Below are 22,413 nucleotides of genomic sequence, written 5' to 3' on the forward strand. Positions count from 1 at the left end.
GGGGTTCAGGTTAATTTGTTTCTACTAGTACACAAAGCAGCAATGATTTATAGAAACTTGCCAATTTTATTTTTTGCAAGTAGTCCTTCAGGTAAGTATTTATATTTTGACAGACACCAAAAATAATTCATATACTTGTTTGTGCCCCTGTATCTAGAAACTATGAATTTAACAAAATTAGTATGTTAGTGGTTGATATTCTCTTGGTAACAATTCTTCCGTTTCTGAAATCCTAAAGTAGAGTTTAAAACCTTGTACTGATTTTAATAGGTACTATTTATAAAAAGGAGATGGTTTCATTTCAAAAGTAGCTTTGAAAATTATGTTATTTGTTAAGCTATTCAGATATCTCCTTCTTATACTGCCTCTGATTTATTCATACTACTTTTCCTACTACTGAATTTCATTCTGACCTTTCCCACGCTCTCCTCTTTTATACCTGTGCCTTCATGATCTAAATTGCTTCTCTGGAACATCATTAAAACTTTATAGATTGTTCAAACTAACCAAAGGATAGGTTTCTCATCATTAGTCATCCTAATCTGTATTTTTCCATCCCTAAAATGCTTTCACTTTTGATCTATACGTAGACTGAATATCTTAGTGGTGGTTCACTGATTGTTCTATTACTTTTACTTGGCTGTTTATCATACATTTGATATCAGTTTATATAATGTAGATTTCGTCTTTCTAGACGGCAGGGATCAATTGATGTTCATGTAAAATGTTGTCTACAGTAAATGATTTTGAAAACTATGAAATGTTCTCTCATAGGTGAGCTTTGAAATCATGCTTGTAACAATGTGAACCTCTAGATGGTCTATTTAACTTAATTCCTCATGTAAAGTCTACTTTAAAGATTTTAGATTTCTTTTATTAAACAATGCCCAATTGATACATAACTCTTCTTATATTGATACTAGAGAAAACCCAAAATAATAGAGTGATATGAATTGCTATTATAGCCTTATAAATCTCATGCATTCCAATGAATCTGCATTTTAAGACTGTAATAAATAGAAATTCCAAAGCATAATTTTTGTGGAATTGGTTATAGTTTGGATAGGTCTACCAAACTCTTTGTCTTTATCTCATTGAGTTATCATTTTGATGCTTAACATTTGTTTTCCTTTCTATTTTAACTTAAACACTTAGTTCTACAAAGCACAGGTAGAGAAAAGCTGTGTTGCCAAAGACATGACAACTTCGTCATAGTAGCTTTTGTTATGACTATCAGGCTTTACTGGTTACAAAAAATACCGTAATTCCTCAAAAGTTATGAATGCTTGTGAAACTTTCAGTTTATAGAGGCAGTTAAGCAAGTTTCTGCCTCCAAAGTGGAGAAGGTTTCCTGAGATCTTTTTTCCCTTCCATAATTGAGATGACTTAAAAATTCATGGATTCTCCCTTTACCCTTATTTCCAACTGTGGCTTGTGAGTCAGACTTTTAAATGAGGATCTCAGATGTTAGAGGTCTAATGATAAATAACCCAAATTCTCCAATCATTAAGGAAAACTAAAGTGTAGGCAGTGTGCAAAGAAATCATGAGGGTATCCAGAAATATTTGTCACTACATTAGTGGTTTCAGGAAATGACAATTTAGAGAAGGATACCATTTTATTTCTTTGCATGGTACTAATAGAATCCCTTTTAATAAACTTAAGACCATAATCATTATCTTTATTATTAATAATTATAATACCCTGTTGTAGAATCTTTCAATAACTATAATTATTATAACTTTTATGAAAATGAAACCTGTCATTATTGCAGATTTTCTTTTGTGTGTATTTGATTTTAGTTGCATACCAGCAGTCCTCAAATTGATTTCGGGACCCCTTACATTAATTATTGAGAACTCCAAAGAGCTTTTATTTATATGGGTTTTATATTTACCACATTACATATAAAGTTTAGAATTATTTGATATTTATTAATTTACCTTAAAAATAATAATAGAAATTCTTTGGCCCGGCGCGGTGGCTTACGCCTGTAATCCCAGCACTATGGGAGGCCGAGGCGGGCGGATCATTTGAGCTCAGGAGTTCGAGACCAGCCTGAGCAAGAGCGAGACCCTGCCTCTACTAAAAATAGAAAGAAATGATTTGGACAGCTAAAAATATATATAGAAAAAATTAGCCGGGCATGGTAGCTCATGCCTGTAGTCCCAGCTACTCGGGAGGCTGAGGCAGGAGGATCGCTTGAGCCCAGGAGTTTGAGGTTGCTGTGAGCTAGGCTGACGCCACGGCACTCACTCTAGCCCAGGCAACAGAGTGAGACTCTGTCTCAAAAAAAAATAAAATAAAATAATAATAATAATAGAAATTATTTGAATGTTAATGTAAGCAACGTAATTTTAAATAACTTTATTTCTTAAACCCAAAAAATAATGAGACAGTTGATGTGTTTTACTTTTGCAAATCACTTTAAAGTCTAGTATGATAGGCTATGGCTAGATTCTCAGATCTACTTCTACATTTAGTCTTTTTGGACATGTTGTTTTAATTGAAGTCTACGAAGAAAATCCAGCCTTACACAGATAGTTAGACTTCTAAAATAATTGTAAATATTCTTTGATACTATACCAAAACTTGGTGATAGTTTCTTAAAATGTAGTTATAGTGTGAAATCTGAATCCATATCAATAAAATGTTTATACTTTGTTTCATGAAAATCCATTGATTTATCTGTACTGTCAATGAATGTTGACACATTTCATTATATAATATAAAAACAAATTGTTAATATCACCACCAGTCTCATTAGGAAAGTCTTTAAGTATTGGGAAACTGTCAAGCTCAATATGGCAGATATTATTATAGTTTTCCAATATTCTGATTTTTACCTAAAAGGCTAGATTTTATCACTGTAAGCAAATAATGTCAGTTGTTTTTATTAAAATGACAGATTTAATGCATTTTGAAGAATATGTCTGTCAATTATCCAAGCATAAATAGTGATAGTTTGTCATTCTTTTAAGGAAAAATAATAGCAGCTAGTTCACTTGATTCACTCAAATGATTGCACAAATGCTTTTCTAGACATAGCTGTCTAACTATGATGCATACATAAGTGCTTTAGCATACTTCTCATTTTGTCAGCACGTATTAAAAAGACATGTCAAGGATCAAGATTTGAAATTAGTCATTTTATTGCTTCATCAAGGACATTCAAAAATGTAGGGGGGGGACCTTTTTAATTTGTGGCAATGAAGATTACAGTGAGTGGTCAGGTGCTACTACTTTGATTAATGCTGAGATGCCAAGATATTTTATCCACCTACTGTTACTTTTGTTTAGATATTAACACAGTGAAAAGGCAAGTAATGTCTTAATATCATAATGAAAATAGTTTTGCCTTCACAAACATTTTGAAAGGGTGCAGGGAAACCCTAGGGGTCCACAGGCCACACTCTGAACATTGCTATTGTATATTACACAGCAATTTAGAAGAGCTGTACAAAAGGAAATGTTTTTGGATTTAACATTTTTGATACCTAAAAGGGGTATAAATTAGATCCAATTGATATAACAATTTAATTTAGCATAACAAAAATTATGTAGACAAAACATTTAACATAAAATTATATTAAAATCCTAACATTGTATTCAGATACTATACTATTTGAATCCGCTCTACCAAAGCTATATTATTATTTTAAATTGGTCTTTAAATGAATAGGAACTTATCTATATTTTGTTCCTTTATTTTTTTCCCGAGCCCAAATCTTTATTTGTATTAATGAGAGAATATTGGGATTGGTCACTAGGAAACATGGTTTCAAGATGGCTAGCCTAATTCCAGGTGGTCCTTTTAAAATTGACAAAGTTACAAATCTGAACCTTTAGACACTGGAATATCATCATCATCGTGCTAGTAAAATAACAGGTACATTCTGAGAACGTATTTTGTACTGAGCACTGTACTAAACAATTTGTATATTATGTCATTTAATCCTCACAATAATCTTATGAGGTAGATAGATTTTACTGAAAAGAAAACCAAAGATTAAAAAGTTCAGTCTTCATAAATACCAAGTAATAGAGCTGGGATTTGAGCACAGATGTCTGCTTTCAAAGCTTGAGCTCTCACCCAGCGTGCTTTTTTGTATATTCCATACTAACTTAATTATCATAATGATTTATTATTATTCTACCCTCTCATTTCCCCTTTTAGTTCAAAAAGGACCCTGAAGAAAACTTGTCATGACTAAGCATTAGTTTTCTATTTTTGTCAAAAAGTAGTTTTGGGGATTGGCCTCCCTACCCAGACACACCCATCTGTGGAGTTTTGTTGTTTCAGAGAGTGTGAGGGGGATGGGGCCTTGTAGTGAGATCCTTGATAATATCCTTACATTCTCCCCTGCCACCCGATAAGTGATAGGGTAAGTCAAGTAATATTATTAGAAGTTTCAACTTTGTGCATACTAGACTAGTGCTGCTCAAAGTATGACCTGTGAATGGTTCCTGTCTGCTAACTGGTCTGAGACTAAGTAAGTACAGAAATCAAGGGTAAGAATGTAGAAACTTTAATGCCATTTGATGTTGCTGAAACATTTATATACACATGCACAGTTTTTTGGGTGTGTGTTTGTTTTACAAAAGCATAGATTTGCAACAAATTAAAAATTAAAAGAAGTTCCTGACCACAGAGTTTGAAAAACTAGTTAGTCTCGAGACTAACATCATGTGATTAGACAAGTGCTTCTGATTCATCTCCTGATATTTTAAATTTTATATATTTTTTCTTCTCAGCGTTTATATTAAAGTCAGATGTTTTTCTTTTACACAACCAGAAAGAAGATATAAAGTCAAATTTTTGAAACCATTGTCCTAGTAGAAAGAATTTATTCATACATTTTTAGTGTGCTTCACAAGGTTGTTTTTCATTCTAACCATTTATGCACATGAACATATTCTACCTGACATGCTATCATCAAAATAAATCTAAACTTTTAAATTTTATTTTTCATGAAAATAATTTGATGTAAAGTATGAGAGCATAGATTTACATTAGACTATTCAGTTTAGATATTAATAATTTACATTTGCAATTTGAACTAAGAATTTTCAGAATTTGATATGGGGTCTTGTAAAAATCATTATTTGTTCATTCATTTAGTAAATCTGAATGTCTTTGAACTTTGTGCTAAGCACTGGGATTAGAGTGATACAGTTTAGGTGTTGGTTACCAGGTGGCTTTCAAGAGCTAATTCTACTCACCAAATAAATAGTTATTAAGTGTTCGCTCTAAAACAGAAGTATATATTTCCATTTCAAAAAAAATTGTTGACAATTTGGTAATGCAATTAGTAATATAGACAATAGCATATTGTCTATTTAGAACTTAAATCCCCATTTTTAAAATATGTAGAGGTAGTGAATAACATGGTAGAAGTACTAATTATGCAGGGAGAGTATCAGAATGGCACAACAGTTAGATTTCAAACAGCTTTAGGCAGCATCTCCCAAATCTGGCCATGCACTAGAATCGCCTGAGATGCTGGGCCCCATGCTTCAGCATTTCCAATGCATTAAGTCTGCTGAGGCAGTGATCAGTTCAGCTGCAGGTTTAGTGGTATTTAAAATGTGTCTTTGACACACACTTTAGGGGTACCTAGTTAGAGTTTAGTGACACAGAGGTAAAATAAGCAGAGGGAAAGTAGATAAACCATGACAGTTCAGTGTGGTAAATGCAGGGTAGAGGTATGCAGTAGTTTCCCCTAACTCTGAGTGGTTGGTTCAGGAAAAGTTTTTCTGAGGAGGTAATGATTGGATTGAATTTTTAAGGTAAAACAGGAATTAGCCAAACAGAAAATGAGGGCAAGTATATCTCAGTCAGTGAACAACTTGTCCAAATGCTATTTTAATGACATAAGCCACAGATGATAAAGGCCAGAACTAAAGTAATTGTGGAGCTGAAAAGGAGACAGATTCTAGAGAGCCTAACAGACTAAACAGGATATGTTTGCAAGATTGAGAGTCCTTTCCATCCATTACCGTGCGCTGCCTTACTCGCTGTGCCACAAACCCACTGGCCTTTTAGTTTCTTGGGTGCACTCCACGCATTTCTGGCTTGGAGTCTTTGCAATGGCTACTCCTGCTGCCTGGAGTGGACCTCTTCTCCCCAAATCCAAGCTCTTTGAGTGGCTGGCTCCTATTCATCTGGTCCAAGCTCACCTACCATCACTTTCAGGGCCTGTCCTGACTGTGCTATCTTACCGCAACCCCTCGGGCCAGCCTACCACTCTTGCTTGTTTTATTTTCTTCATAAGACATACTACAATGTATTAATTGTTTGCCTATACTAAACATGTTATTCGCAGGAACACAGGTGCTCAAAGATACTTGAGTGAATGAATAGGTTAAGAAAATGAGTTATACAAATGGCTTTTTAGATACAGATGGCTATTTTAAGTAAAGAGGGCTTCAAATGAAAACATAGCTTCAGCCAAACCTATTGTCAAGGCAGACCTGGAGAGGTTAATCATTGACAAAAAGTATATACACTCCATGAAGTGTCTGGCCTCATGAAAAATCCAATCAAATCATAAAACTTCCAAATTGACATCTCCGTAACCTGGATGTCTTCCAAAATGAGAGCCTTGGTTAACGTACAATATTAAAAGGGATTCTACTAAAATTCTTCTTAAAGTAATAGAATAAAAGTTATATTACCTGTAGACCTTCCTATCACATTAAAAAGGCTTCCTTTTTTATTTAAAAAAAGAAAATTAAATATTCACCTCCTCCATAACTTGTGTATTACCTAGAAGTAATCTAGATCCGTAGAACTTTTAATAAAATTCCAAACACCAACAAAAATTTTGAATCTTTATAATTGTTCTTATGTAGGGCTAAAATATTTAACTTGATTCTACCATTGTATTTTGGGCCAATTTCTTCTTGGAAAATATTCATTAATATCTACTGTTTAAATTTCGGGGCATTATAATGAAAAAACTACAACCTGTAGGAGCTAATAGGTTGGGTGGTTCTTGCCTGGCAATGAGACAGACAATTGTAAAGAAACAGCCCATAAGATAGCAAAAAATATATATATTTAAAAATAAAGGCATTTATTGCTGGATTTGGCAAGGTTTTATTCTTATGCAAAGGAAAATTACCTTGGCACTAGGTCAATTGGCATTCCTTTCAAACTGTTTCCTTTTTTCTAATTTATTTTTTTTCCTCCTTAGTTCAGAAAAGAAGTACCGTCAGCTTAAAAGCCATGGAACAAAAAATTATTTGCCTTCCAGGAAAACCAACCCAGTTGCCATAGTGCTAAGACTATACACTGGTCACCTACGTAGTTTGATCTCCATAGTTGCTTTTTGGACATTTTATTCTGTAAAGTAACTCAACTGTCATCTCTCTGTTGATGGTTCTGACATTAATAACACTGTTTGCTTTTGTTTGTTTGTTTGTTTTTTTAAAAAAGGGTTATATATAAAAACACACTTATCAACTGTTCTTGAAATACTACATATGGAATAACTGGTCCAGGTCTCCCACTTTGTAAAAATTTAACAAGTATTATTAATAGTTCCCTGTTGGTCTCCTCATCCCTATTCCTGGTATTTTTTATTCAGTTAAATATTGTATTCCAAGATTTAGAAGAGAGGGGATATATTCTGTTTATTCATTGTATGTGATAAAAAGTGGAAGAAAATTAAAGATAATTTCCTGACCCCAATCAGAATAATCAAAGTGTGCTGACATTTTGAAATGATGAATGTATGGGTGTGGTTCTATTCATAATAAAATGTTAAGCTTTGTACTGGAATTTAGCTAAATCTAAATGATAGTAAGCTAGAGAATGGTTAGTGTAACACACATTTCTATTCGTTCATTTACTGATTTGAAAAAATATTTAATTAGTACCTACTATGTGGCAGGTGCTGTTCCAGGTACTGTTTTATATACATACAGCAATGAACAAAATGCACAAAACCCCTGCCCTCATAGAGCATACATTTTGATATGAAAAACAATAGACAAAATAAATAAATTCTTAGTGATAAGTGCTTTTGAAAAAAAATAAAGCATACATAAGAGTGTTGTTTTACAAAAATATATATAAACACATATACACATTTTATATATTTTAAGTATGTAAAATGTTTAAGTATTATAAACAATTTAGTTATTTGCCATATTATTTATATTCACTTATAAATTTCATACCTGTTAAATTTTAGGGAAGTTTATTCTTGTTTTAGATAAAAGTAAATATGTTTAGCAGTTTCATGGTTTTTTCCCCACACACAATTAAGGGAAATTTTCACAATGGGTGATAAGGATGACTTGGTGATACTGGCAGTAATAATAGTTAACTCTTACTAAGGATGTACTGTGGGCCAGGCACTATCCAAATTAAGAATTGTCTGAGATTAGATACTTATCACTTTACCTCCATTTTATATATGTGGAGACTATGCACAGAGAAGTTAAGCACCTTATCCAAGATCACACAGAAAGTAAAGCCAGAGCTAAGATTTAACTGCAGGTGATTTAGCTCCAGAACTAGCACTTTTAACCATTAGATATTATTACACCCTGCTTGTAGAATATGTGAAGACTTAAAAAATTTGGTAAGTGGAAAAGAAGGAGGTAACATCATGAATAATGAGTGAAGAGGAAGATAGACATACTGGCCTTAGAGTAAGCATTAAAAAGCAATCTAAGAGAAATTATAATTGAAGAGATTTAAGGAAGTAACATAGAGAATATTTAAGATCATCTGTATGATGTACCGTAAATAACTTCACCGCCAACGAATGGAAAGTCAGATACAGAAATACACTCAGACTGTAATATATGAAAAAGAAGTTTAGAATACAGTTTTTAAAAATTAGGTAAATCATTTAGATTTAATAATTACTAATAGTGAAAGAGTAGGAAAATTATATTAACAGAATTGTAGGACTAATTAGAATTGTCAGGCTGACAGCTGATAAATGACAGTATGGGAGCTGTGTGAAGAGTGTATCAGCCAAGGTTCCAGCAGAAAATTAAGCCCTACAGGAAATGATTTGAATGACTCTTTTGTCATTTCTCTCAAGGGTGATTTGTGGTTAGTACAATTCTTGATGCATCCCTGGGAAGTTAATTCATTACATACAGTGGATGCCTCAAGGCATTAAGATTCTGTCTGGGAACTTGTGTTGAGGACTAGTTAGGATTGGAAGTTGAGGAAGTACATTCAAGATACTTAGCAGAAACCCTGAGAGAATTTTATGACAGTTTTATATAGGGGGTGAAAGAAAGTTTTAGGGACCAAGGGAAGGTATGAGAATTGAACATGGTCAATGTTCATTTATGTAACAGGTTAATTTTCAGAAATTCATCCGAGTCTTACCTAATCCAAGTAAAGATTCCACTTGGGACTATTCAATATATAATGTATAAAACTGTTAAAATTTAAGATTTTGTTATTTCACTAAATAAAAAAATTATAATGCAGCAAGAAGATAGCCTTCACTATGCTATTTATAATCCCAACTATGTATTTTATTTCCAGGGAACCTTTTATTATTTTATCAGGAGGTTTGTCATATGATACTGTAGGAAGAAGACCCTGCTTAACAGTGATGCATGGGAAAAGTACTGCTGTGCTAGAAATGGACTATTCAATTGTTGATTTTCTAACACTATGTGAAACACCATATCCAAATGGTAAGTTTTGCAACTTTAAAACTTATTCTCTATGGATACCTGATATTCAAAACAAAGGCCTATATGTTGTCTGAGTAGTTTTCTTATCCTGCTGTGCTAGTTCTGGGGAAGAGATGCTGTATTCATAACCTCACAAATTTTATTTCAGTAGTTTTTTAGTTAACTATCATTTAGTATTATATGTTAGTAGTAAGTGCCTTTGAAGGATAAACAGCACTATCCACATTAGGAAATATTTTAAAATTCTATAACATAGTATATTAGTTAGAGTTCTTCAGAGAAGCAGAACCTGTAGGAGACAGAGATTGATTGATTAATTAATTGATTGATTTTAAGGAATTAGTTCACACAGTTGTGGGGGCTGGCAAGTCTGAAATCTATAAAGCAGGCTAGCAGGCTGGAAATTCAAGTAAGAGTTGATGTTGCTGTCTTGAGTCTGAGATCTGGGTATTGAAATCTCAAGCATGATTTTTCTATGTTTCAATCTTGAGGCAGAATTACTTCTTCATTGGGAAACCTTACTCAGTGCCTTAAAAGCCTTCATCTGAGTGGATGAGGCCCACTCATTCAGAGGATAATCCACTTAAAGTCTACTTATTTAAATGTTAATTACACCTAAAAATACCTTCACATCAATTTCTAGACAGGTGTTTGATCAAACAGCTGGGGGCAGCATAGCATAGACAAGTTGACAGGCAGAATTAACCATCACAGCTAGCATATATGATTCAAGAGGAATTTAAGTCTGAATCTTTCTTACTTCCCTTCAAACTTATTGAGGTGTAAAGATATAAGGCATTAACAGGCACATATAAAACATCCAAGAAAGATATCAAAGTATTATAATAGAATTCTGTTGTGTTCCTATGTGATCAAATAGTAATAATTGTTCTTGTGGTATTCAGACTTAAATTTTGGTTTTGTTATATATGTCCAGCCTGGAATTTCCAATACCATAGAAGTTACTGTGAGCTTCTTGTTTTACTCATTTTTACAAAAGTGAAATAATTTTGAATGAGTTATTAAACAGATTTATCTCATCTAAAATATACTAGCTTTAAATTACATTCATGAAGTATCATAGGATCAGAATGTTAAATACTCAAGAAAAATAAAACAAAATAAAACCAAGCAAGAAATGTTTATTATCTAATTTGCTGTCTGCTTACATTTTTAAAACTATTGTCCATGCATTATTTTCCTATTTTAGATTTTCAAGAACCATATGCTGTGGTGGTTCTTCTAGAAAAGGATTTAGTACTTATAGACCTTGCACAAAATGGGTAAGAAAATTTGGTGAACAATTCTATCAGTATATGGTTGAAAAAAGAACCCTTTAGCATAAGATTGGCTATTTCATTTCTTTGTAAATCCTATCTTTATGTCCATAACCTTGACCTCTTTTTAGAGCTCCAGGCCCACATTTCTAATTATCTCTCAAATTTCTCTATAATGTTGATCTCATAGAATTTACATTTTTAAGTGAAAATTTGTTGTATGTCTGACATTTTATATGTTTCAACCTGACACTTGGAATCCTGGGGCCAAGGAATCAGCATGTCCAAAATTGATCTCCTCATGATTTACAAATAAGCTCTTTTAGTTTCTTTACCTCTGTTCACTATTACAATGTATTGTGCATACCATTGTCAGATCAGTTTTACATGCAGCACCGATTTTGTTACTGTCCTCTTTAAACCTTGGTTTGCTATTATTTTTTGATTTAAGAACACCTTCTCAGCCTGCTACTCCAAACGGCAGAATTCAGGGTCCTTTCCAACCTGCACTCACTATTTTCTCACAGGCTTATTCCCTGGGAGCACTGAACTGTGTGTTCAACAGACTTCACACTTCCATGTCTTCTGTTATATAATTCCCAATAGCTAAAACAGTATACTTGTTTTGCTGCTATTAAAAATCCACATAACTTTCAATGTCAGCTTTCTTTTCTTTTTTAAGCTTTTCCTGTCCTCTCTTTACCAGGTACATCCATCAGATCTGTAAATCGCTATCATAGTTTCTTTGTGACTTTTCATGATATTTGCCATATTCTGCTTTTCCTGTCATAGATGATAACATGTTTACTTATAAATTCTTTGAATTGTAAGCACATTGTAGTATTTATTTGTATCTCCTGAGAAATAATCATTAAGCATGGTTTGAATTGCGTTTACCCATTCAGTATTTCAGTGTTTCTCAATCAAGGGTGATTTGCCCCCCCAGGGGATATTTGGCAATGTCTGTGGAGACATTTTCATTGGGGCTGAGGGTATTGCCGCTGGCATCTAGTGGGTAGAAGCCAGAGATGCTGCAAAACATCCAGAACGCACAGGACAGTCCCCCACATTAAGGAATTATCTGGTCCAAAATGTGAATAGTACTGAGATTGGGAAACCCTGAAGTAGGTGAATAGTTTGACCTGCTCTTTAAGCAATCCTAATACACTGCAGCTTAGCACCAGCTACTTATAATAATCTATTGTGAGGGGTTTTTTCTTTTCTAAAATAACAAGACCATTTGAAAATACTATTTCTATTTAACAGTCCTAGAATAACTTATTCTTAATATGATTTTCTTTTTTCCCCTTAGGCAAGTTTTTCAAATAATTGAGACTTTTCACATGTGATCTGTACTGAGTTATATTTAAGTCAAAGAACATACTATGCAAGTAACCTGTGACTAGGCATTTTATTGAGCAAAAGTGTCAATTAAATGTATAGTACTAATGGAATCATTGAACTAAGGAAATACCTGTGTTATAAAGAGAAAAAAGTTGCTTGCCATTTTATTAATGCGTGTTGTTTATGCTTTATCTTCTGGTTGCGGAAGAGGGTAGTAATAGTTGGGTTCATTTTGCAGTCTCTAAAAGATTTTTCTCTCCTCTATTTTTGAAACTTATTTTCAGCAGTAGACTGATCTAATTTTTGCAGATTAGCCAGCCACTTTGTACTTTTTAGATTTTTTTTAGCCAGTTTCTTGTTTTCTGGAAGTTTTTAAGTAGCTGTTCTGATTCTAAGAACTTTAAAACCAGAAAAGAAATATATATTTTGATTGGATTCTACTTTAATTTCATGATATTTAAAAGAATTTTTTGCTTTATTTAATAAGATAATTTTACATCTAGGAAATATTTATGGTGAAGTTTTATTTTAAGTTATTACTAAAACAAGAGAATATTCTGGATTAAATATTGGACTACATATCATACTAATGGAGAGATAAGAGTTGAAACTTTGTATTAGCCCTGCTGATGTAAGGATGAAGTATCCAATATTGATAATTTAATGGTTAAGAGAACAGTTTAAATTCTGTTTTTACTACCTGCTAGCTGGCATGCCTTTGACACATCATTCTCTCCAAGCCTTTGTAAAATGCCTTCAGCATAAGTTTGGGGAAGGAAGTAAATGAGATAAATAATTTATTTTAAGCACTTAGTCTAGGGTATGGCACATGGTATATAGTTGCAACTACAGCCTTCTGTTTACTTTTCTAATTGCACATCTTTTATTATAAAAGACCTCAATTGTGGGTTTTTTTGCCTATTTACATAAATTAAATCAATTTAATCTCTATATTTTTAAGTTTTCATTTTTGTATTAATCATACATTATAATTCATTAAATTAATGAATATTCTCCTTTTTCCTGTTGTTAAAGATATCCTATATTTGAAAATCCCTATCCTTTGAGTATACATGAGTCCCCTGTTACATGTTGCGAATACTTTGCTGATTGTCCTGTGGACCTTATTCCTGCACTTTATTCAGTTGGAGCTAGACAGAAACGTCAAGGTTACAGCAAAAAGGTATTGAACATGAGCTTCAGTCCAATGTTGCATTTTAGTGTTTTGTATTTATTACCTTGGAGTGTTTGATAATATTGATACCTTTTCTATAGAAAATCATTTTTGGAAGCAAAATATGTTGTTCATTATTTTGTTATGTTGCTCAATCTTCTAAACTCATCAGTGTTTTTAGGATTTATATGTAGGTTGGATTTATGTTATATATGAATGTATACAGTATGCTTGCAAGTTGCTTTATACAATGATCTTTTTTTATAGGAGTGGCCCATCAATGGAGGTAATTGGGGCTTGGGTGCTCAAAGTTACCCAGAAATAATTATTACAGGGTAAGTAAAAGTCTGTTTTCACCACATAAATCAATAATAGCTAAATATTATTGGTTAAGACTACATGAATTTTAATTTTAGGCAAGTAGAGCTTTCCTTTATGTTGTAATGTAACAAGAAATAAGTTACAGTCAAGAACCTACCAATTTACCCTGATATTTTACCTTTTTACTCATTTTGGTGGACTGTCTTTTTAAATAACAATATACATTTAAATAAGGAAAGACTGTAGTTTTCTTCTATTCATCACATTTTAACTTCCTTTCCATAGACATGCTGATGGGTCAATTAAGTTCTGGGATGCTTCTGCAAGTAAGTATTTGATTGTTTATTATTTGTTATATCTTACACAGTCATTTCTTTTATATATCCTGTTTTATAATATTGCATAACCAACATTTAATTTGAAATTTAGAGGCTATAAATTTAATGCTTGCTTTATCAAGTATATGAGTTTAGAATTTTTAATAGACTAAAAGTAGTCTTAAGGATATTAGTAAATCAAGAATAATTCTCAACAAAAGTATTCAAATTTTTTTCTTCAAAATTTCTTCAGACCTCTTCCTGACTCAAAGATAGGAGAAGCAGGAATGTATTCCAATCAACAGAAATTTCTAGAATAATTTTAATGTCTGACTCTAAACTTATACCTCAAAAGTTTGTGTTGTCTGTGCACAGTATATCTGGTGGTTACATAATAGCAAAAAGGGAAAGAATGCCTTTAATGATTAATGTTTGCAGAACATACATGGCAAGTATTCAGTGGGAATCCAGTTAACTCAGGACACATTATGTTAGGTAGGAGTGTTTCATAATATTGGTACTGTACTTTTTTCTAGAAAAAATATGTAGAAAATTGTTTTAGGAAACAAAATATGACCTTTATTATTTTCATTGTATTTATATGTTTTTTCCCTAAAATCTTTTTGTTACTCATTTTTTTCAGGTTACATAAATCTGTGATGGTGTTTTTTTTGTTGTTGGTTTTTTTTTTTTTGGGGACAGTCTCACTCTGTTGCCCGGGCTAGAGTGAGTGCCATGGCATCAGCCTAGCTCACAGCAACCTCAAACTCCTGGGCTTAAGTGATCCTACTGCCTCAGCCTCCCGAGTAGCTGGGACTACAGGCATGCGCCACCATGCCCGGCTAATGTTTTCTATATATATTTTTAGTTGGCCAGCTAATTTGTTTCTATTTTTAGTAGAGACGGGGTCTCGCTCTTCCTCAGGCTGATCTCAAACTCCTGAACTAGAGTGATCCGCCCGCCTCGGCCTCCCAGAGTGCTAGGATTACAGGAGTGAGCCACCGCGCCCGGCCGATGGTGGTTATTTTTTAATGAATACAATGAGTACAGCTGTTTTTGGTCAATGAGAACAATTAATAAAGTACCTAAATATAGAATAGACTACTACAATATAGACAGAGAAATGAAAATATGGTTTAGATAAATATAGGCTATTTTCTGTACATAGTATGACTGATTAAAAATTACCTTATGTTTGATCTCTTCTGTATTAAAATGTCTAACATATTTTTTCCAGTAACTCTACAAGTATTATATAAACTAAAAACATCCAAAGTATTCGAAAAGTCAAGAAATAAAGATGACAGGCCAAACACAGACATCGTAGATGAAGATCCATATGCCATTCAGATCATCTCCTGGTGTCCAGAAAGTAGAATGTTGTGCATAGCTGGAGTTTCAGCGCATGTCATTATTTATCGATTCAGCAAACAGGAAGTGATTACAGAAGTCATTCCGGTAATAGTCTCTCAATTATTTTCAGTGTCAAGTGTCTGACATTTTTAAATTTGTGGATTGTTTAGAAGACTATCGGCAGTCAGTTTGTATAGAATTTTTTAAAGCACCTCGGTATGTACATTTCCATTTCTCTCTTGTGAAAACTAGCATATTTTTTGCATGTCTTTTTACTGAATATTTAAATCCTTAAGAACATTGTATGCTTCATTTAAGAAAAGTGAACATGAATATGAGTGTACTCTAATTTGATATTAACAGAAGTGGCATAAATTCTAAAATTATGCATGTGTGCATGTGTACTCCCGCATATACATGCATGCATTTTTAAAAAGCTGAGTCAGAAACATTTTCTTCCCTGTGAAATCCTTATCTATAGAAATCTTGCTAAATTTTTACCTTTAAATATATTCTTTCCACTGAGGTTTGTGTGTGAGACTGTAAATTGTAATGAAATGAATAGTAATTATTAGGAGTAGGTAAACTGCCTTACTTTTATGATAGATGCTTGAAGTGCGACTGTTATATGAGATAAACGATGTGGAATCTCCAGAGGGTGAGCAGCCACCACCTTTGCCAACACCCGTGGGAGGTTCCAATCCTCAGCCCATTCCTCCTCAGTCTCATCCATCTACCAGTAGCAGTTCATCTGATGGGCTTCGTGATAATGTACCTTGCTTAAAGTAAGTTATAAAAAATTACAGAGTTGTTTTGGGTATTTTCTTTTAATTTAGATAAATTGTAGGTATTAGCAAAGCTACAGTAACATTGTACTATGATGGAGCAAAGCAGCATAAGAGTGGCTCTTCCTTTGTTTTGCTGTGGTTAATCCCACTCATTTTTCTATGGCATCATGAAGAATATGATTACATTTTATAATTTTATCCTTAAAATACTACAGTTTAATCTCTAAACATTCAGTAAAGCAGCATGGATCTTTCCAGTATATATCACTCAATCTTCTAAATCCAGTAAGTCTGGATTTATATGTAGATTGGATTTATTTGAAGATTGCTTTCTACCACTCTGAAAATTCTGGCCTTTTTCAGTCTTAAAGACTCACTCATTTCATAATCATTTCCTTACCTTTTTCTGAATTTTTTCTAGCACCATAGTATCTTTATTTAAAAGCTTTTATTATAGCATTCCAAATTTAAATACAGAGATAAATCTTGCTTTTATACAGGGATAAATTGGATAAGGTTTTCTTTTTTCTGTCCAATTTATATTATTAAGTGGTTAATTTTTTTTAAGATATGGGCAGAAAAATAAAACAATGAGTAAAGAGTTAAAATCATTCAAGAATTACATGAAGACTATGTGATTAAAAGTATTATATTTCTGGAGAAGTCAATCAGGATAATGACTGAAACGTGGTTCTGGAAGAGGTCAAAGAGATTCGGTAGAACAGTGGGGGACAAAAGCCAAATTGTAGTAGGTTTGAGGTAGGGAAAGTGGTAAGTAAGAGAGAGAATTTGCATTTATTAAAAGAACCAGGCTTTGCCTTATTTTGCTTTAGATCTGCTCAAATCAGTCCTATTGGTAGATAATTTAACAGTTGCCATGATGAATGTCTGTGATCAAGAATGCATTCACACCAAAGATAAGGCAAAGAGATATTTTTATATCACAATCATTTAAAAAGTACAGATTTGTAAAACATTCTTTACATGTTTACAAAAATTTAGGGTCGTGTATTCTAAGCCAATGGTTCTCAACCGGAGTAATTTTGCTCCCCCAAGGACATTTGACAATGTCTGGAGACAGTCGTAGTCACATCAGGGGGGAAGGGGGATGCTATTGACATTTAGTGGATAGAGACCAGGGATGATGCTAGATACCCTACAATGTGCAGGACAGCACCCACAACAATGAATTACCCAGCTCAAAATGTCAGTAGTGCCAAGGATAAGAAACTCTGATCTAAGCAATATAAGTATTGAGGTTAAGCAGCTGCATTGCTCAGGAAGGTCTCAAGTTTCTCTCTTTTCATCTCGCTCTCTTCTCTCTCTCTCTCTCTCTCTCTCTCTCTCTCTCTCTCCCTCCCTAACTCCCTCCCTCCTATACTAACACACACACACACACACACACCCCTCCTTTTAGCTACTGTTAAGCACATGTTTAGCTAGAATTAGACTTGGGAATACAGAATTCTACGTTTTTCTCTCTTAGATACTGATTTGATACTACTTTACTTTAAACTTAAATTTGTTAAGTTTCCATGAATGCCCTTTCTTCTGATTTAAATGTGTTTTTCCAAGCTATTTGTTAAATTTAATCTTTGTAAGCGTATAAAGTACAATTTGTCTTTTGAACATATTTTGTAACATATTTCTGTATTTCTTTAGCAGTTTTAATCAACTACTGAAGTGACATTTTAACAACATAATTCCATATAAATATACATTATTATCTTCAACAAAATTAAGATACTTTAATTTGTACTTTATAATTTCTTACGCCTCCAAATGTTCTTGGGCTTGTGGCCAGAGATCCAGCAGTGTAAAACATTAAATTATTTTCCTACCTGAAGAGTAAGTATTATCACTGCATTGCTTTCTCAGGATGGCATAGGTCAGAGGAAATAGTACTGACAGGAGCAATAGTACTATTTGAACCAGAATAACAAGACCACGTACCTTGGCATTCTAGGTTAAAGTTAAAGGCAGACCTAATAGGTGAGACCTTGTCCTCTGTTCTTGGAAAGGTCTTTTTCCAGTTTTTTTACTGACTGAAAGAACATGGAGAATAATTAAAGTAACAACCAGGAGTAACTTTTAAAACTACCAGCCAGCAAACCAAAACAGATCTGCAATATCCAAATCCTTTTAAAAGGCAATATTGACTTAATTCTGCAACTATGAGTTTGCTTTACTGTTCATGGACCTAAGGTCATGGTATGGCCAGCCATCTTATTGGTTGGGAGGGCATTTCATATTGTGATGGTATGTTTTGGCACACTATTAATCTTTTATAATTATTTAGTGGGATATCACTTAATGCAGGAATGCTTTTTATTGCTATTTTAAAAATGCTTTTTGAGGGAAGTCCTGTTAGCCACAAAATCTTATAGGCCAATCCATTAATATTTTTTTGTGAGGAGAGTCCTTTTTTGTTGTTAGCATTAACTGTTAACTTTTATGTATGAATATACTTTACCTATCCTGGGAATTTTTCGTACACACAATTACATATAAACAAATTTTTTCTTAAACCTAAAAAATTTAATATGACTGATTTGATGGTAATGTTCTCTTTTGTCCTTTTGAATATCATTATGGACTCCTAGTTTTTTTAAAAAAAAGTCAATTTGTTTTAATTTATTGAATTTGATTAACTTGATGTGATTTTTGTCACAGTTTGCTAAAGGAAGCTTCTTTTAAGTTGGTGTTTGAGAATTCTTAACACTACCTCAGAACTTTTTTGAACATCCTTGGTTTCTGTCAGGAAGATGTTCTAGACGTGCCTTGAAGTCTGCTCGTCCTCTCACGTAGAATCAGCTACTCCAAGAAGCCCTGTGTCCTTTCAGTGGAGAATAGAGTAACATACTAAAATATGATTTCTAGAAATGTATGTAACACTGCTTTTAATAATCACTGTGTTGTTATAATAGACTACCTGGTAACAAGAGCTACCAAAAAAAGGTTTTTTTTAAAAAAAACTAACTAAAACTCTTATACTTCTCATTGAATTTTCACACTACTTTTTAACTGCATTCCCCAACCCCCCAAAGGCAGACCAGTCTGTGGCCTGCTAGGAACTAGCCTGCACAGCAGGAGGTGGGCTGCTGCTGGCTAGCAAGGGAAGCTTCATTTGTATCTACAGCTGCTCCCCATCGCTGGTATCGCTGCATAAGCTCCACCTTCTGTCAGATCAGCAGCAACATTAGATTTTCAAAGGAGTGCAAACCCTACTGTAAACTGTGCATGCAAGGGATGTAGGTTGAGTGCTCCTTATGAAAATCTAATGCCTGATGATCTGAGGTGGAGCTGAGGCAGTGATGCTAGCGCTGGGGAGCGGCTGCAGATACAGATTATCATTAGCAGAGAGGTTTGACTGCACAATAAATATAATGTGCTTGAATCATCCTGAAACCATCCTCCCCACCCCCAGCCCATGGAAAAATTGTCTTCCATGAAGCTGCTCCCCAGTGCCAAAAAGGTTAGGGACCGCTACTCTATAATGTAACTAATTAATTTCTTAACCTCTTTCCCAAAGCATTCTTCTCCTATAATTCGATTAACTGTAATTTTTCCTTTAATTATCCAGTAACAAAATTAATTCCAAAATTAGAGTACTAAAATTATCTTTTAGACCTTTGAGCATATTTCAAGGAATGTGTAGTCAAGTTACTTTGTTTTGAGTTACGCTAACCTCATGTATTATATAATACAATTTTATAAAATCATTATATCTTGAGACTGTTACTGTTTTAAATGACAGTTCTTTTTTGGAAGCAGCATGACAGCCTCAGACAGCAGCTTGCACAACCAGACGTGACTATAGCACCAGAAGTGACTCCATATTAGGTGTACCCTCAATGATTCACATTTACCCTGAAGTCTGGACAATCTGCTAGCAAATATGTCATTCAAAGTTCAGCTGTCGTGGTCTTTCTCACTAGAAGTACCAACTAGTGATTCAGAAGTGTTCTCACCTCTGAGTTTGGTGTTAGGAGAGTCAACACTGAATAGTATTCCTGCTCTCCTTCTTTCATGCACTGTCACTTCAAGCCAGAAGCCTTAAGAATTGTTGAAGTGTAACCAGGCTTTACATATGTTTTGCTAGAGCAGTTGTTGGGGAAAGAGTTTGTACAATCAAATACATTCTCAACTTAAAGTCACATCAGATTTTTTAATAATAAAAGTAGTCACACGCAAAAATAAATTGTTCACATTTTTAAAAAAAATGTATCTTTCAAATCCACTTGAAATTTTCTGTTACAAATATAATAGGTATTGTGTCAGAAAGTCTCCCAGTGTTATGAGCCCCTCCTGACTCATTTCTAACATGCTTATCACAAGTTTAATCAGTGTAAGTTTAGCATGAACTTACTATTCGTGAGGTTTGGGAATGCATTTAACTACCTCCTGCTGAGTAGTTCCATCACCTCAGGTCCCATCAGACTGCCATCCTCAGACTACCATCCACCACATGATCCCCTAAAACTACCTCTGCATCCTGCCATCCATCTATTTTTCTTTCTTCCTTTCCTTCTTTTCCTTCCTTTCCCTCCTTTCTTTTTCTTTCTTTTAGACGGTAGAATCACTCTACTCTTCCTCTTCTACAGTACCTCTAATCAGCTTCCAGCTCATTCATTCATTCAGTAAATAATTGAGTACCACTTTTGCCACAGAGTATTAAAAGTAGCTGCAAGGTTACGGCCTTCCTGAAACTTAAAGCTCTGTCCATTCTTACTCCATAATGTGTTTCAAATCTGCCTTTTTCTTGTTTTACATCAGAATCACAGGAACTTCCTATTTGGCCTCCATATTCTACTTCATCTTACATAACGTCTGCCAAATTAATCTTCCCCAAATATTTCTTATAAACCTTCATTGGTTTTAATTATTTAATAATGAAAATGTATTACTTTTGTATAATTTGACTATCTACAGACTACTTTCATAGGCACGCAGAGTTTCCTCGTATTGTATGTAGTTATATAGTAACATTTCCACTTTTCAGATGAAAAGACAGCTGGTGAGTGACAGAGCCAGGACTCACACTCCAGCTTTCCCAGAGCCCAGAATTCTTCCTACTGTCTTCAAACCTTTGTGGCCAGGCCTTAAAGACCCTCTAAAGTCTGGCCCTGGCCTATCTTATTATACTGTCTTCTCGCTTTTTCTATACCCACCTTCCACTGTGACCAAACTTATTAATCCTTGATTATGGGTTTTTTGCTACTTCTTGTTGGAATATGTTTTGCAAGAGCAGTATTTTTTTTAGCACTATTCAGCAATTATTGGGGAAAGAGTATGTACAATCAAAGATACTGTCACCTCAAAGTCAAAGAAGATTTGTTTTCTAATAAAAGTAGTCACACAAAAAATAAATTGCTAACATTTGTTTGTAATTCATTCTTTTACTTGTATGTTTGAGGCCTGTTTTCATTTAGCAAAATCATGTTTTAATTATGTTTTAAATCTGCTTTTCTAACTTATACTTTTTACTAACTTGACTTTTTTTTTGCCTCTTTTTAACTCCTAGACTGCTGCTGCTCCTCAGCTTTCACCCTCGTTTCTCACTGCCCTTCTTTCATCCCTCCTCTTCCTTTCTCCCCACTTCTCACCTTCTCTCCTCCTCTGCCATCCTCCCCATTTTTATATGTGGAGTTTGCATATGATTTCTTATTTTTATTTACATACCTGTTTAGTCTCTCTAACTAGATTATATGTTTCTTGATAAGATTCTGATTTTTATAGTTTTAAATATCTAGTATAATGTCATATACAAAGTTATTTTTATATGGCAATTTATATATGACTTTATAATTACATAGGCTAATAAGATAATTTGAAAATGGGTTAAAAGGTAACATGTTTTTCTTTATTTCAGAGTTAAAAACTCACCACTTAAACAGTCTCCAGGTTATCAGACAGAACTAGTTATTCAGTTGGTGTGGGTGGGTGGAGAACCACCACAACAAATAACCAGCCTGGCAGTCAATTCTTCCTATGGACTGTGAGTATAAGTTTTATTTTTCTCATCCTTTCTTAGTACTCCATATGTCATTTTATTTTTAAAAATAGATAGGATGGTGTTTGTTATATCATCACCTAAAATAGTGGTGTATAACTTTAATTTCAGACCAAATTCGGTATGTTTATTTGGAACATAATTTTGT

The 22,413-nt window shown here is 33.7% G+C and overlaps 1 protein-coding gene across 5 annotated transcripts in view; it reads left to right on the forward strand.

The window, feature by feature from the left end:
• STXBP5 (syntaxin binding protein 5) overlaps positions 1-22,413 on the forward strand; it is a 147,974-nt gene that overhangs the window by 73,835 nt on the left and 51,726 nt on the right. For all 5 annotated transcript variants that reach the window (XM_045544545.1, XM_045544542.1, XM_045544543.1 and 2 more), the window contains 8 exons: positions 9,524-9,678; positions 10,889-10,961; positions 13,335-13,482; positions 13,741-13,808; positions 14,080-14,120; positions 15,349-15,569; positions 16,071-16,249; positions 22,125-22,250. In XM_045544545.1, the coding sequence (XP_045400501.1) occupies positions 9,524-9,678; positions 10,889-10,961; positions 13,335-13,482; positions 13,741-13,808; positions 14,080-14,120; positions 15,349-15,569; positions 16,071-16,249; positions 22,125-22,250 (1,011 nt within the window). The remainder of the gene's footprint in view (positions 1-9,523; positions 9,679-10,888; positions 10,962-13,334; positions 13,483-13,740; positions 13,809-14,079; positions 14,121-15,348; positions 15,570-16,070; positions 16,250-22,124; positions 22,251-22,413) is intronic.

This window comes from Lemur catta, chromosome 2, assembly GCF_020740605.2.
Source record: "Lemur catta isolate mLemCat1 chromosome 2, mLemCat1.pri, whole genome shotgun sequence".
Lineage (NCBI taxonomy): Eukaryota > Metazoa > Chordata > Mammalia > Primates > Lemuridae > Lemur > Lemur catta.